At 37.9% G+C, this 16,252-nt stretch overlaps 1 protein-coding gene across 2 annotated transcripts in view; it reads right to left on the reverse strand.

Moving 5' to 3' along the window:
- aass (aminoadipate-semialdehyde synthase) overlaps positions 1-16,252 on the reverse strand; it is a 28,304-nt gene that overhangs the window by 4,343 nt on the left and 7,709 nt on the right. For both annotated transcript variants that reach the window (XM_088645113.1, XM_088645114.1), the window contains exons 9-17: positions 15,947-16,095; positions 15,523-15,645; positions 14,709-14,820; positions 8,720-8,779; positions 8,207-8,274; positions 2,397-2,518; positions 1,931-2,060; positions 1,453-1,563; positions 794-902 (exon numbers count right to left, since the gene is read on the reverse strand). In XM_088645113.1, the coding sequence (XP_088501239.1) occupies positions 794-902; positions 1,453-1,563; positions 1,931-2,060; positions 2,397-2,518; positions 8,207-8,274; positions 8,720-8,779; positions 14,709-14,820; positions 15,523-15,645; positions 15,947-16,095 (984 nt within the window). The remainder of the gene's footprint in view (positions 1-793; positions 903-1,452; positions 1,564-1,930; positions 2,061-2,396; positions 2,519-8,206; positions 8,275-8,719; positions 8,780-14,708; positions 14,821-15,522; positions 15,646-15,946; positions 16,096-16,252) is intronic.

Raw genomic sequence — 16,252 nt, forward strand, 5'->3', positions numbered from 1 at the left:
GTTTTTGAAACAATGGAACGTCGGGTGGGAGACAGTGTTGGGTTTTAGCAAAATTAATCCACCAGGTCAAAAAGGGAAAAAAAGCACAAATGATGCCATCCTCACAAACACATGGTATCTCAAGCTGTTGAATCTCAGAATAATACAATCTATAAAAAAAATTGGAAGAAGCGAAAGATGTAAATTAAGCTTCAGAACCTCCATAATTATTTAATCAGTAATACTTAACGGTAATAATAACCAAAAATGAACAAAAACTGATAGGATTTTAGAAAGCCTATCAAATTGAAGAATGTTGAATAGCAAATTTAATTGCAATGGTGTCATATGATACTGGTTGGAAATATTGCAAAAAATATTTATTTTATAAAATATAAAAATATACTTATGTTGTCCCTAAACTAGTGTTGAATCACAAATTAAGTGGCACAGATGAAGGTAACTACACAGAACACATTCATAATGCCCTGTTTATTGAAAATGTACACACTTTAACTATTGAAGAACATATGACAGAACATATAATATATAATGCTAAAGCACTTCACAATATAACGGTTAGAAGCGCAAGCCTCTGTGCTGCAACTGAACTGTTCCGGTAATGCCCACCAATATAAACATGTGAAACTGCTAATTTATTTACATATATGGATTTAAGAAATGAATAAATGACATTATCTCTGAGTCCATCTCTGAGTAGTGCTAGGTTGAAAAAAAGCACACAAAATTCCAGAAGGTGATAAGTGTAAAAGGTGTTAGCATACTGCTATTATTTACACACAAATATACGTACAGTGCATCCATCTGCTGTTGCCTGATTGATGCAGTCCATTGCCAACATGTGATCAATGCCAGGATCTAGACCCATTTCATTCACAATAGTTATGCCAGCGTCTTCTGCACTATGGACAATAAGGAATGTATAAAAAGTTAACATGGACTAACAAGCTAATGAGACTGCAATGATTAGTTTCCCATCAAATCATTAACCTATTCAGGGCAACAGTATAGAGCAGTGGTTAGGGCACTGGACTTATAACAGGATGGCTGTGGGTTTGAATCCCAAGTGAGACACAGCTGTTGTACCCTTGAGGAAGATACTTCACCTGAATTGTTCAAGTAAAATACTTATCTGTATAAATGTCACTGGAAAAGAAGTAGCATTACTGCATATATTATGCATAACAGGAGATACTTTCTGATTTGCACATCTTAATTACTATTAATGAATACTAAAGTAAATACAAGATGTTTTTGTAACTTTAGACAGCATTGATTTAATTAATGGTTTAGGATTATTTAAGCACATTAAACATTTTACAACTATAATTAAAATCAATTAATGTTATGAACCTTATTTATCAAGTATGCCAATTGAAATGGAAGACTCCCATGTTACCACTGTATGGAAAGCTTGAATTGTGAATAAACAGCAGACCTGCTGGAACTTACCTTTTCTGAAGTTCTTTCATGGCTGGAGAGAGGTAACTTGCTGTGACCATGTTCACTTTATTATTGATACAATGTTTTGCAACCATGGGGTGAAATGAATAAGGCAGCAAACTGTTAACAGAAAGAAAAATATTCACCAGGCGCCAAAGAAAAATCAGAAAATTGTACGAGAAGAATGAGTCGATTAAACTTAATGACAACAAAAGTTTCAGATCTTGAAATAACAGAAGTCTGATACCAAGGACAATAAAAAAAATCAGATTCTTAAAAATGATAACAGATACTGGAGAAGCTGATAAACAATTCTAATAATTAACTGAAGGAACCATACTCCTCAATTAGATAAACTGCAATTACATGTGTACATTTTTCTTGAGTTCTGAAAACAAAACAACTAGATTCTACATGTTTTGAATATTCGTTAACAGTTAACACCAATTTGAACAAAAAAAGATTTTTTGTACTGTGATGTAAATACCTGATGACTAGATCATGGTCTTTAATAAGAGAATTAAGACGGTTCTCCTGATTGGACACATTCAGCATAACAGGGATGGTGTTAGGATACTTGTGAGCTAGCTCTTCAGCCTGATCTTTCATCACAGATGCTGATTAGAAAGAGAAAAACATATAATGATCAAGTGAACATGGAACAGATTTAAGTCATGATGATTCTCTGACAAATTGGCTGGTAAATCTAAATTAACCAGAGCATTAACACTAAAAAACTGCACAGGAGAATTTCTAAATTGTGATGCAACTTATTTTAAAAAAACATGAGCACATTTCGTACCAAGTACAGTGCTGTATATTCTTATTACTGATATATGCAAATCTAAAACATATCAACTATGATCTTAAAGTTAATCTTTGAAGGAACCAATGAGTTTTACAGCAAAGTTCATTATAATTGTTATCCTGCAAGGATGCAACACAGCCCTTACCTACTGTTACTTGTGTGCCTGAATCTCTAGTGAGGTACTCGATGACTGGCCCAGATACATATCCAGATCCTAGCAACAGCACTCTCCGTTTACCACCCATTTTGAGAATCTGTGCATGTTCTCTAAAATAAAAAAAATAATTTATCAGCAGTAAATTCATACGATCACAGACATCAACATTGGCATCTTCTCCAATAATACTCCTGGGTACATTGACAACTGTCTCGAACTTCTTCCATTAGTAAATTCTTTCTCACTTTGGAATGGTGGACTTCATATTATTTGGAAATGGCTTTATAATCCTTCCCAGACAGGTGAGCAGCAACGATTCTTTCTCTGAGACCTTCACAGATATCTTTTGACAAAGGCATGATGTGTTACAACAAACCTGAGTGCTCCAGACCAAACTCACAAAGTTTCTTACTTTATATACAGGTGGAAGCACTTCCTTATGATCAACTAATCATGTGCACTTGTGTAGCAGCACTTAATTCTAAATACTTCTTAACTGACATGGAAGCAGTAAGGGAACACTTACTTTTTCACACAAGACTTCTGAGTGTTGGGTGATTGTTTTATTTAGTACAGTACATAATGACACTTATGTGTCTTATTTGTCACTCGAGGTTAGATATATCTACTGCTGGGACTTTGTGAGGACTTGGTGAAGGTCAGATATGTCTTAATACATAAAAGAATAGAATTTTAAAGGGGAACTGCAGTCCCAATTTCTCAGACCAGTTATTGGTTATTAAGTAAGTTATTGTTACTTGGTAACAATTTAACAATAACAAAAAATAAACTAATTGACGGTATAAAACTTTTACAAATTTCAAATTAAGCACAAAATAGTGAACTTTGTGAAAGTACTAAAAGTCGCTATGTTGTCGCAAACCCATGGTCTCACCACCAGCAAGAATGAGAGTTCAACGAATTGTGACGTGATGCGGCCCCTTACTGCTCACTAGTAATGACTGATGTAATGTACAAGCAAATAAGGTAAAGGTTGTGGAGCAGACATTTCACCGCAGAAATGTTCTAATTTGTTCCGCATGCAGAGTTAACAAGTTGTATTTGCCAGGAAAACCGTGTCGAAATCAAGAGCAATATTTCTACTGGATTAAAAGAGATGTAATAGGGCTGTCACTAGAAGTTTTGTTGCCTCGCTCTGAATATGGTGCTGCGCATACCTGGAAATGTAGTCTATTTTGTGATGTAAATTGTTGGTTTTACAAGTTACTATGTACATGTTACTTTTATTGTGGTTTCAAATGTACTCACCAAAGCTGATTCTTTCTAACCCCAAATAATACAAATAGTGTTGCACTCTCTTTTAAGAGAGTGTACTTTCCTTTTCACTTTCTTTCACATTCACAAGAATATCACAAATATGTTTTAGGCTATGAGTTTTAAAGGAAATAACTCACAAGAAATTGTACCTACAAGCTAGTAGGATAAATGAAATTTCTAGAAACTAGACATGATTCAATTATCAAATTAATATGGTTTTACAAATAACAGGCACTTCTAAATATATTTATATATTCTATAGACAAATAAATATTATTTATTCTAAAAGCTTAGGTATTTAAATCCTTGTAGGGATCAAACACTATTTAAGGGTCTGGCTGTTTTGAATATAGTGCCAATTATTTTACTTTTAATGAATGAGTGAATAATATACAGTAGCCGGGAATGCCAACTGTTGCATCTGTGATTTTAATGGAAAACTGTTAATGAATACCAATAAAGAATTAAAGTGGCCATTTCTTTTATTCACTCAAACTAAACATATTGCCATGTAAAATGGAAAAAACCAAACACATCTAATCAAAAAAGAAAAAGCTTTCTAGACACTTTGTAACAAAAAGAACATTTTGTTGTATTGGATTCTATCAGTTAGGAATTGTATTTCTTGAATATCCAGCTTCCAAATCAGCAATATTCTCACAGCTTGGGCCAAATGTTAGCTTGAATCGCAAAGATAGAAACAGTATACAGTAAGCACTCATCTGATTTAATTTTGCAATGCCTTTAATCACATAAGTATTTAATTAAGCTTTTAGCGAACAGCATGTGGTTTATTGATTCTTTCACTATCTTTTCTATAAGGAAGAAGGAAGAAGAGGGTAGTTTTTCTTCCAAAGAGAGTTCTAAATGTACTTTTATAGACTTTTTATGAATAGTTCTTATGAATAGAAAAGACATGGACACTCCAGGCTTATAAACCTTTAGCTATGAGAGCCATTTAATTGTACTTTTAAGATGAATCAAGGAACAAAAGCATTCACACATATATATATCAACATGGAAGGCAGATAACTTGCAAAACCAAGATTTCACTATCAATAATTTGGTTCAAATCATAGTAGGAAGTCAAACATCCAAAAACTACCTGAGACAAAGGAAGGTGGGTTTATGGATTGCCACTATGCTTTCCATGTCCATACTATTTTCTGTAAACGGGATACAATTGGCTATTCTGTGGGAGATGTGGCACTAAAACACAAGAAAGGCTTACATATTGAGGCACTGGAGGAAAAATAAAACTACTGATCTTATTAGATTAATATCTAGGGCTGGTATAACAGGAGAATTAATATGCTTAGCTTAGTAACAATCCTACCTGTATCTCCCCCAGTCTACTCTGAATTCATACAACCAGGCAGATATATAAAGAGGCAGAAAGACAGTGAGGTCTGGTGAGGTGAAAATATTTAACTGAAAGCCTGACATTTATTAAACATTTCCCTTTAATAAATGCAAGTCAATTGTTTTTTTTTCCCCAATACACGGTAGCAGTAAGCAGGAACTTAGCCTAGCAAACACACAGAATATATCCTGGACTGGATGCCAGACATTTGCAGGACAAAAACAGACAGACTTGATTTACTACTAAACCTGGACATATCTCTGGCTGGTGGGAGAAAACCAGAGCATCTGGGAAAAGCCTGGGCAACCACAGAGAGATCATGCAGAAGAATACAGAAGGCACCCTAGGAATGAAATGCCACCATCTTGAATCTTATAGCTTCAAATTTGAGTGTCATTTTTCACGAGTAACCCTTCAAAAAGCCTTCTGGAGAACTGAAGATATGTCACTGTCCTTGTTGCTTTTAAAAAAGTTCTAGAAAATGAAGTCAAATAAGACTTTCCATTCTTAAGACCATCTCGGCTATATCTAAAAATGCTATTATTTTGTAAAAATTCTCCATTTAGCTTCGACTATCATTTCCATAGCATTAGCAGTAAATGTAAAGTTATGTTAATGTAATGGCAAGTAATTTGTGTAACACTTGTGTGGCAAGCAAGAGCTCACAGCCCCTAGACTCCATAGCAACTGGCTGCATACGCACGTGGACTCAAATACCTCCCAGTGCCATGAGAACATGATCAGACAAGCTATCCGTGCCACCTGCCCCCAATTAACAGGTAATTACCCCATCAGCACTGGATATTTAAGCCTCATCCTGTCCTCTTCTTCTTTCTCTAGTGCTTCTTGCAGCCTCTCTGCAAATTACACTGCCTGGGACTATGCTTGCGTTCAAATTCCAAACCTGAGCCCAGCCCTGACCACTGGCCAGATCCCAACCTGTTTCCTGGTTGCCGTAGGGCTGCTGATTGCACATACAGAAATCTCTGTTCTGCCTGGCTATACAGATTTTCATGCTCTAAACTGTGAATGCACTTCCCATCCTATATGACAGCTGATATAATCTAGCAAGACGGAAAATCCAATGAGGCCCCAGTTCTTTTACTGTTGTTGTACTACAAAAGCTTTGTTTTTCTAGGTCTTGGCAATTCTAATATCTTTTCCCACCTGCACCTACAGTAAAACTCAATATTCTATCTTCAAATCCTGATCTTATTTACAGTCTTTAGAGAGTTCCTTTCCTGTTTTTTCCATTTAACAACACATTTTTGTAATTTATTAATTGAAATCAACATACAGTACATTTCATTTTTGTTTTTGAAGTTTAGCCACCTTTTTCTCTGTTGATCCTGTTTTTTTGTGTACCAACTTCACCGCTTGTTAGACAAAAAAAAAAAATAAGAGTGTCTTAAATTTGCAAAAGAAATTCCTTCCTGATCTGTTCACACACTACTCTTGTGTCCGTAACTGCAATAGATTGTCTACATTAACAGACTATCAAGGACTTAAAATGTCTTTTTCAGTTTAACAAATATGCATCTTAAAATGACTGTATCCTCTTGTTTCAGCTGTTTAAGATTTTTTTTAAGACCACTTTATTGGCAATATACAATTTATTGTATTAGGAATTTGTCTTTTCACATACCCCAACTTGCTCTCAATGAGACACACTGACAGGGAGAGAAGCTTGGGGTCAGAGCGCAGGGTCAGCCATTTATACGGCACCCCTGGAGCAGTTGGTGTTAAGGGCCTTGCTCAGGGGCCCAACGGAGGATTCCTCTGCCACCCGCAGGATTTGAACCGGCAACCTTCCAGCAATAGGCACAGATCCTTAGCCACAGAGCCACCGCACTATTTGCAGATTATTGCGTGATATACTAAGATTTGTAAAAATCCAACAATGACTATTGGAAGCAATAGCATGTTGCGTTTTTAATACCCACCTCTGTACATATAGTCCTCCCTGTCTATGATGTGTATTTGTTCTAAAAAACTGTGACAGTATGATATACAGTACACACCCATCATCCTCCTCTAGTCACATCTCAGTTATTCTTATAGGGTAATAATTACATGTTAATACAGTTGCTCATGGAATTTTCTTGTTTAGAGCATTTGGAATTTGTTCCTTAGGCTTCTAGCATTAATTTCTAAACATCTAAAAACAGTTGTATTACTTGTTTTATGTCTTTTCTGAGTACAGTAAAACCTCGGTATCCCGAGGCTTAGGTATCTAGAGGTTTTAGCAAATGGTGAATTCACAGATATGGAACTTAATACCTTATGGGGAGAATTAGGCATGGTTCTGCAGCTTGCAAAACAAGCATTTCCATAGTAATATTTTTGTTACAATTGCTAGTTATTTCAGAAATAATGTTAGTAATTATTGACAGTAGGTCTTTAAATGAAAATGAGTACTGGTTACTTAAAAAGCATTGTTTTCCCCCTATAAATCAAGTTACTGCATGTACAAACAAATAATATCAAGCAATTATGATATAATATCTTGCGCTGTATGTTTGTTTTATTCATTATTAGTAGAGAGCATTTTCTTTACTTTTTGTATCTTGTTTTTATTACTATGTTAAACACTGCACTACTGTAATAATTATTACATCAAGGTAATAACTGACAAGAAAGTAAATTAAGTGTATTAACTTCCCTCCCTCAACCTGTTCTCTTTCTCAGAATTTCTTTTAACTTTTCTGCACAAGATTACAAAGTTTGCGTTAAAAATACAATTTTTGCTCAGTGATAAGATGCACAAATTTTGTAAAAAGTATTGTAACGCAACGGGGGTTCAGGCGGGCGCCCTTGCCGCATTAGGTTGGCCCCCCACCGTCGGGGGCTCGAACCTGGGACTCCCGCGTCACTCAACAGGGACCCAGCCCAGTGAGCCAAAGAGAGCTCTCTCTACAGCCCAGTAGCTGTAGTCCTGCTATTACAGGGAAGGGCGGTGACGTCACCTGCTCTGGTAAGCCGGCTGTTACACAGTGCCTGTTGGCCGTAAGCGTTACACTATAAAGACTTATACACAGTATTTGTTTTATCTTCCAATGTCAGATTGAAAAACACTTATAATAGCTGCAACAACATGAAATAGAAAGGAGCCAAGTGCATGCACAGTATTAAAAAAATAAAAGGATAAAATCCTCACCTGCTTTCCCTGAGTTTCTGAATATATTCAAACTTTGGAGTCAGCCTTCCATTAGATGCAATTACTGCCTATAATCCAAAAAAGAAAATCAAAATAAATTAATCGTAAATCCACAGAAAGATGAGACACTGACTCCTGGTGGTGGGTGTGACTATGACTGATCAGTTACCAGAACAGGCTTGAAAGGTACAGGCATATTCAAAGTTTAAGAAGAATAAGCAAATGTGTTTTTAAGGAGTTGTACTGCATAGAAACATTATTTTGAAGAATAGTCTCGATATTGGGAATGGAAAGAAAGTAGAAAAGGTTAGCATGGCCATTAAAAAAGTAGTGAATCTTAGCTTTATTTAGCATGAATGAACTCTCTGAACTAATACTGTTGTATATAAAGAGAAAATTCTAGTTCTGGGGATCTTTTGTTGAGACAATTGCCTTCTGCAGTTCTGAGTGAGATACATGGAAGTGAGCACTGCACATGGTTTTTTAAAAAGAAAAAAAACTTCTAAAACTTACATCTCTCACTTGGGGGGAGAACTGTTGTTTTTCCAAAGGAAGTGCAGCATCTGAAGAAAGCTGTGAAGCACAGAAAATATTTGTATTATAAGATGAACTCAAGAGGTCTAGATGGTATGTGTATTGTTTTTGTTTTAGTAAAATTAATTACCTTGTCAAGAAAACTTTTTCAACATGCATAAAATAGTTAGCATAGTGATTTAGAACTAAAATATAATCAGCATCTTTTACATCTCACACTAACTCATGTTTTTATCCCCTTTAACCTTGTTCCCTTTGTTCAGTTTTTAGTGATTGCAAAGTGTATACATCGACTCCGCCTGGTTATGTAAGTATTCGGTTTTTCAAGTCTTTATGCAATCTGAATCTTGTGTAAATCGGAAGTAACCCTTTCTTGTCTGTTGCTTATCGTAGAGAGTGGCACATAGCAAGAGAGATAATGGAAACCGCAGCTAGCAGGCCATGACGTAGAAAGAAAATTCCAATCTTTACATATGGGGACAGGAATGAAATATCGATAGATGGAAAAAAAACATTTAAAAAATCTATAATTAGAACAATTAAACACAAAATATAGCATACACTTAAAAATACATAGTACCATAAATATATCTGATAATATTACAGTTTACCAAACATGTCAATACAGTACTGTACGTCTTTCAGCACTGTACTGTTCAGTAATTGGACACAAAAATAATATGCACAATAAATAATAAAAATAATACAATCACTTGGGTGCATCCCTGGCATGATTGCAACGCAGAATACTCAGAATCTTCAATACAAAGGTGCAAAATAATAGACAAGGATTACCACACACGAGAGAATGCTACAAAACAAAGCAAAACTAAAGTGTAAAACAGGGCCCTCTTGGAGACCGCATTACTTCTCCTCCTGGATACTGGATACTATTAAAATGATTCACTTTAAACCAAAAGAACAATTATTGATACTGTGGGTAAAAAAACAGAGCCAGATTAATCTCCTTTTAATGAGACACCTGAGCTTTTTGTCTTTCAAAAGTTTTGACATTTCTGGGGGCAGCGTGGCTATGGCTGTAATCAGGCTGTTCTCCACATTGAGTCTTTTCCTCTGCTTGGTTTTGATTTGGGTCAAAGCTGAGAAAGCCACTTCACACCAGTAGGTAGATCCAAAGGGTAAAAGTTTATTAAGTGCATATTTCCCCAACTCAGGGTATTCCTATACCACATCACACCAGAACTGTGTCAGGGCCTTGTTTGCATGTTTCATCTTCAGCCCACGGTCTGAGGACACATCCATCAGATGTTCCTGAAGCCTGGCAGGAAGGCTGCTGCTGCTCTGTCACACTGAAAGGGTTTCTGACCCAGTCCAGTTTAGCAGACCTGGTTTCAATGTCACTGAAGTATGAGTTCACAATTGCTTTCACAATTTTCACTACAGTAGCTCTGTCTGTGTCAGTGGTGGTAAGATGGGCATCAAGCAGTGGGAAACAGCTCACATCTCCACCCTCACATTTCCTTGCCCACAGTTTGACCTTCCTTATGAATCCATTCACCTTGTCATACACGTTCAGGGGTGTAGGTCCTCCTTCAGAAAAGCACATACCTCGGTGCGATGTTCAAACAGTCTCTCTAGGGTTTTGCCACGAGATAACCACCAGACATCAGTATGAAGCAGTTGCTGCTCATGCTCTGATCCAATGTCTTGACAAAGACTTTGAAACAATCTGTGATTTACAGCCCTGGACTGGATGAAGTCGATCAATTTAACTGCATCGTTCAAAACAGCACTTAACTCAGGGCTCATTATCTTACTGGCCAATGCCTCCCAGTGAATATTGCAGTGTATCCACTCAATGTTGGGGTTTACCTTCTTGACATGCCCGTGCAGCCCATGCACTCTGCCCATCATCGCTGCTGCCCCATCAGTACATACATGACTGCACGATTGATTTCCAATCCAGATCGTTGACCTTGAAAACACTATTTAGGACTTGAAAAATGTCCTCACTGGTAATCTTCTCTGTAAGCTTCTTGCAAAACAAAATATGCTCATTTATGTCAGACTCTTCTTTGTAATGGACAAAGGCAATCAGCTGTGCCTCCCCGCTAGTATCTATAGATTCGTCTTACACCAAAGCGAACTGACCTGCTTGTTTCAGTTTTCCACCATTTGGCCAACAATATTAAGGGACATGTAATCGATCCGACAGCAGACTGTGTTATTTCATAATGGAACTGTTTTGATTGCATCGGCTGCTTTCTTATCAACCATCGTTTCCGCCAAAATTACGGCTGTGGGGAGAAAGAGTTCCTCACCGATGGAATGAGGCTTCTTTGACTTGGCCACAAGTAGCGACACAGCAAAAGAAGCCTCCCGTGCTTTGGCTGAATCGGTTGTGGCTTTCTTCAGTTTGGGGCTTTCTTCAGTTTGCTTTGACTTGACTTGACTTCAGACAGTTTTCGTTGGAAAAATGCATCAGTCTTACCAAAGTAGGAGGGGTGTTTGGTGTTCAGGTGCCGCTGTAGATGGGCTGGCTTCATGGAACTGTTCGTTAGCACTTCACCGCAGAAAAAACACAGTGGCTGCGGTGGGTCCGCAACCGTACATGTAAAGCCATACAAAACATATTGATCTTGGAACTGGCGATGTTTGGGCTTTGTCTCCTTTTTCTTTTTTTCGGTAGGCTCACCTAATTTGAATTCATTCTGTTATTGCCACTTGGAGTGATAGCAGCCGGATGTTTCAACCATACAGTATATCCATTAGCTCTCTTCTTTTGCTCGCTAGCTTTCGTGCTTCTCTCAATCAGAAGAAGTGGTGTTACACCTGACACAGGCAGGTGGTAAACTAGATGAGGTGTGTGCCGTGCAATAACGCAGGAATGACTGTTATAAATAGGCTACACTAGACATCAACATCTCACCGATTTAATCTATTATTTATTTATTTATTTTGTTCCTAATCACAATTATGTTGATTGGAAGTGAAACAGTATTTGACATATTTATTAAAATGTCAAGTAGTAATTTCTATTTTGACAATTAAATTGAATCCACAATCTACCCACGTACCCCCTAGTAGCTGCTCACATACCCTCTAGGGTACAGGTACCCCCGGTTGTGAATCACTGGTTTAGACTAGTAAGTGGAATGTTGCAAGTTCAAATTCCAGGTTTTGTACCATTGAGTAAGGTACATTGCCACAACTACTTCAATTCCCACCCATATAAAAGTAAATTACTTTAGGTTGTCATCTGTCAAATCAGTCAAATGTCGGCAGTCAAATGAATCAGTAATGAAGAATGTAACTCAGCACAGCAAGAATATGCACAGTAATAAATATTTACACTGTATTACAACAGATTTACACGTTGCTAAAGTAGTAAAAACAGAGCTCTAGAGAATAAAACTCACTAGCTAATCACTGGTCCCATGTCTGTCACATGGTGGTGGCTCCTTGTTTCCAACCAATGGAAAATAGCCATATAGTAATAATAATAATAATAATAATAATAATAATAATAATAATAATAATAATTGCTTACACCTATATAGCATATTCTGGACACTCCACTCAAAGTGCTTTACAGGTATTGGGGACTCCTCTCCACAACCACCAAAGTGCAGCATCCACCTAGATGATGTGACGGCAGCCATAGTGCACCAGAACGCTCACCACACATCAGCTATCAGTGGGTAGGAGAGCAGAGTAATGTAGCCAGTTCATAGAGGGGGATTATTAGGAGGCCATGATTGGAAAGGGCCAATGGGAAATTTGGCCAGGATGCAGGGGTTACACCCCTACTCTTTTCGAGAAACGCCCTGGGATTTTTAATGACCACAGAGAGTCAGGACCTCGGTTTTACGTCTCATCCGAAGGACGGCGCCTGTTTACAGTGTACTGTCCCCGTTGCTATACTGGGGCATTAGGACCCACATAGACCACAGGGTGAGCAGCCTCTGCTGGCCCCACTAACACCTCTTCCAGCAGCAAACTTAGTTTTTCCCAGGAGGTCTCTCATCCATGTACTGACCAGGCTCACACCTGCTTAGCTTCAGTGGGTTGCCAGTTATGAGTTGCAGGGTGATATGGCTGCTGGCCATATGAAACTAGGGGTTAGGATTTTGTCAGGGTCAGGTAGACTGAGGTCTTGAATCCATTTGATTACTTCTTCTCAAACCATTACAATGTTTGTCTAATAATTACAACATTCTGGTCTGTCACAATCAGGATTTCAAAGTTGGTTTGCAAAGCTACAGCCATACATAAATACTGAGGTATGTCTTAAGAATCACATACAGTGCCTTGCGAAAGTATTCGGCCCCCTTGAACTTTTCAACCTTTTGCCACATTTCAGGCTTCAAACATAAAGATATAAATTTTTTATTTTATGTGAAGAATCACCAACAAGTGGGACACAATTGTGAAGTGGAACGAAATCTATTGGATTTTTGAAACTTTAACTAATAAAAAAATGAAAAGTGGGGCGTGCAAAATTATTCGGCCCCCTTGCGTTAATACTTTGTAGAGCCACCTTTTGCTGCGATTACAGCTGCAAGTCGCTTGGGGTATGTCTCTATCAGTTTTGCACATCGAGAGACTGAAATTCTTGCCCATTCTTCCTTGCAAAACAGCTCGAGCTCAGTGAGGTTGGATGGAGAGCGTTTGTGAACAGCAGTTTTCAGCTCTTTCCACAGATTCTCGATTGGATTCAGGTCTGGACTTTGACTTGGCCATTCAAACACCTGGATACGTATATTTGTGAACCATTCCTTTGTAGATTTTGCTGTATGTTTGGGATCATTGTCTTGTTGGAAGATAAATCTCCGTCCCAGTTTCAGGTCTTTTGCAGACTCCAACAGGTTTTCATCCAGAATGGTCCTGTATTTGGCTGCATCCATCTTCCCCTCAATTTTAACCATCTTCCCTGTCCCTGCTGAAGAAAAGCAGGCCCAAACCATGATGCTGCCACCACCATGTTTGACAGTGGGGATGGTGTGTTGAGGGTGATGAGCTGTGTTGCTTTTACGCCAAACATATCGTTTTGCATTGTGGCCAAAAAGTTCGATTTTGGTTTCATCTGACCAGAGCACCTTCTTCCACATGTTTGGGGTGTCTCCCAGGTGGCTTGTGGCAAACTTTAGACGAGACTTTTTATGGATATCTTTGAGAAATGGCTTTCTTCTTGCCACTCTTCCATAAAGGCCAGATTTGTGCAGTGTAAGACTGATTGTTGTCCTATGGACAGACTCTCCCACCTCAGCTGTAGTTCTCTGCAGTTCATCCAGAGTGATCATGGGCCTCTTGGCTGCATCTCTGATCAGTCTTCTCCTTGTCTGAGCTGAAAGTTTAGAGGGACGGCCAGGTCTTGGTAGATTTGCAGTGGTCTGATACTCCTTCCATTTCAAGATGATCGCTTGCACAGTGCTCCTTGGGATGTTTGAAGCTTGGGAAATCTTTTTGTATCCAAATCCGGCTTTAAACTTCTCCACAACAGTATTACGGACCTGCCTGGTGTGTTCCTTGGTCTTCATGATGCTCTCTGCGCTTTCAACAGAACCTTGAGACTATCACAGAGCAGGTGCATTTATACAGAGACTTGATTACACACAGGTGGATTCTATTTATCACCATCAGTCATTTAGGACAACATTGGATCATTCAGAGATCCTCGCTGAACTTCTGGAGTGAGTTTGCTGCACTGAAAGTAAAGGGGCCGAATAATTTTGCACGCCCCACTTTTCATTTTTTTATTAGTTAAAAAAGTTTCAAAAATCCAATAGATTTCGTTCCACTTCACAATTGTGTCCCACTTGTTGGTGATTCTTCACATAAAATAAAAAATTTATATCTTTATGTTTGAAGCCTGAAATGTGGCAAAAGGTTGAAAAGTTCAAGGGGGCCGAATACTTTCGCAAGGCACTGTATAAGGCCAGGATGCATATCAGCATTCACAGGAAAATTAAACAACACTTCATGGTCCCCTTTTTTGGTATCTTACCATCTCCCAGATATAAGGAAAAAGTCTGTCTCCAAAGTATTCAGTGGCCTCTATAGGCAGCTGAGCTGGCAAATTATCAATGGAGCACATAAGAATGCCAGTGCCCTCCACACTGTCAAAAAAAAAGAAAATTGACATTACTCATTTATAGAAAATGTAGCAGTTTTACTGCAACTGCATCTGCAATATAAAGCCAAATGGTATTTCATTTGTATTTCAGTTATATATGCAAACTTAAAAAATGACAATGTCAAACAAATTTAAAGGGTTGCAATTAAAAAACCTATTTCTCAGGACAATTGATGCCATTCTCAATCATTGGAAAACATAACCTATCTAAAAACAATAACAGAATGCATAAGTTTTTGGAAAAACAAACATTCAAAACTGTGAACTAAACTGGAAACAATCAGATCAACATTTTGGCACAGCAGCTATTTTGAAGACTGTGTACATTTAAGTTATGCAACTTTAAATGTACTGTAGCTTTCAGTCTCAACTAAATTAATTTCTCTTGAAAGCTTAAATCCAACTGAACTTTGACTTAACATCCTATAGTATATGTAGCTGCGTCAGCTGAAGAAGGCTCCACAGCAGAAACATTGTGTTTCCTTTCTTCTCTTTTCAGCATGGAATTAACCTATTACTTGTTCCTACATCATACAGTATATATTTCATGATATAGGATGTATAGTATGACTTCTTCCTGTCTTCCTCCCAACACCTATTAAGATTTAAATAGGTAAAGAAGAGATTTGGGAATTTTGCCTGTGGAAAGAATTAGGTGAATACAAGACAATTTTTTTTTTTTTACCTGCCATGATCTATATGCTGGTCGGCATCATACATACAGAATGGATTATCAATTGTTGTGCACTCTGTCATAAATTCTATGGAGCCCCCAGTGTCCGCAGAAATGTCACAGATTGCAAGAAATCTGTAAAAGGAATGCGGGTAATTTAAATTAAACCTTTGAACCAGAACCCATTACACATTTAAGAATGTTATACAGTGATAATTGGTGATACAGTATGTAGAGCCAGAAGGTTGGTGGGAGATATCCAGTCTATGCCACAACAATATGGGCAACATACTTTTTATCTGTCACAAATAAGTTTCACTGTAAACAATAACCATAATTTAGGCAATTTCTAAAGATGGTTGTATATTTTATGGGTCTACAGATTGAGATGATTTCAGCCCCATTCCCACATCATGAACTGTCATCGGCCACTGACCGATGTGGCAATTCTGGCCAGCCTTCAGTGGAGAAAGCAGATGGCTTTACGGGTCTGAGAAGTCTCTGCGCGTCTCTTCGATTAAGAAGGCGAGGTGTGTGTGGGTCCCAGTAGATCCCATTAATCAAGCAAGTTGTATAAGGGGCAATCTGAAAAACAAAAAGGCGTTTCACATTTCCATACAACAAAATACCATAAAATCAATAATAGATCAATGCAGTAAATCTCTACAATTGCATTAACACTCTTGAATAGCAACTGATATGACACAGCCTGGCTTGCACTTCTTATCTACCCTGAGAGCAC

Source organism: Lepisosteus platostomus, chromosome 9 (genome assembly GCF_059453375.1).
Source record: "Lepisosteus platostomus isolate fLepPlt1 chromosome 9, fLepPlt1.hap1, whole genome shotgun sequence".
NCBI classification, from domain to species: domain Eukaryota; kingdom Metazoa; phylum Chordata; class Actinopteri; order Semionotiformes; family Lepisosteidae; genus Lepisosteus; species Lepisosteus platostomus.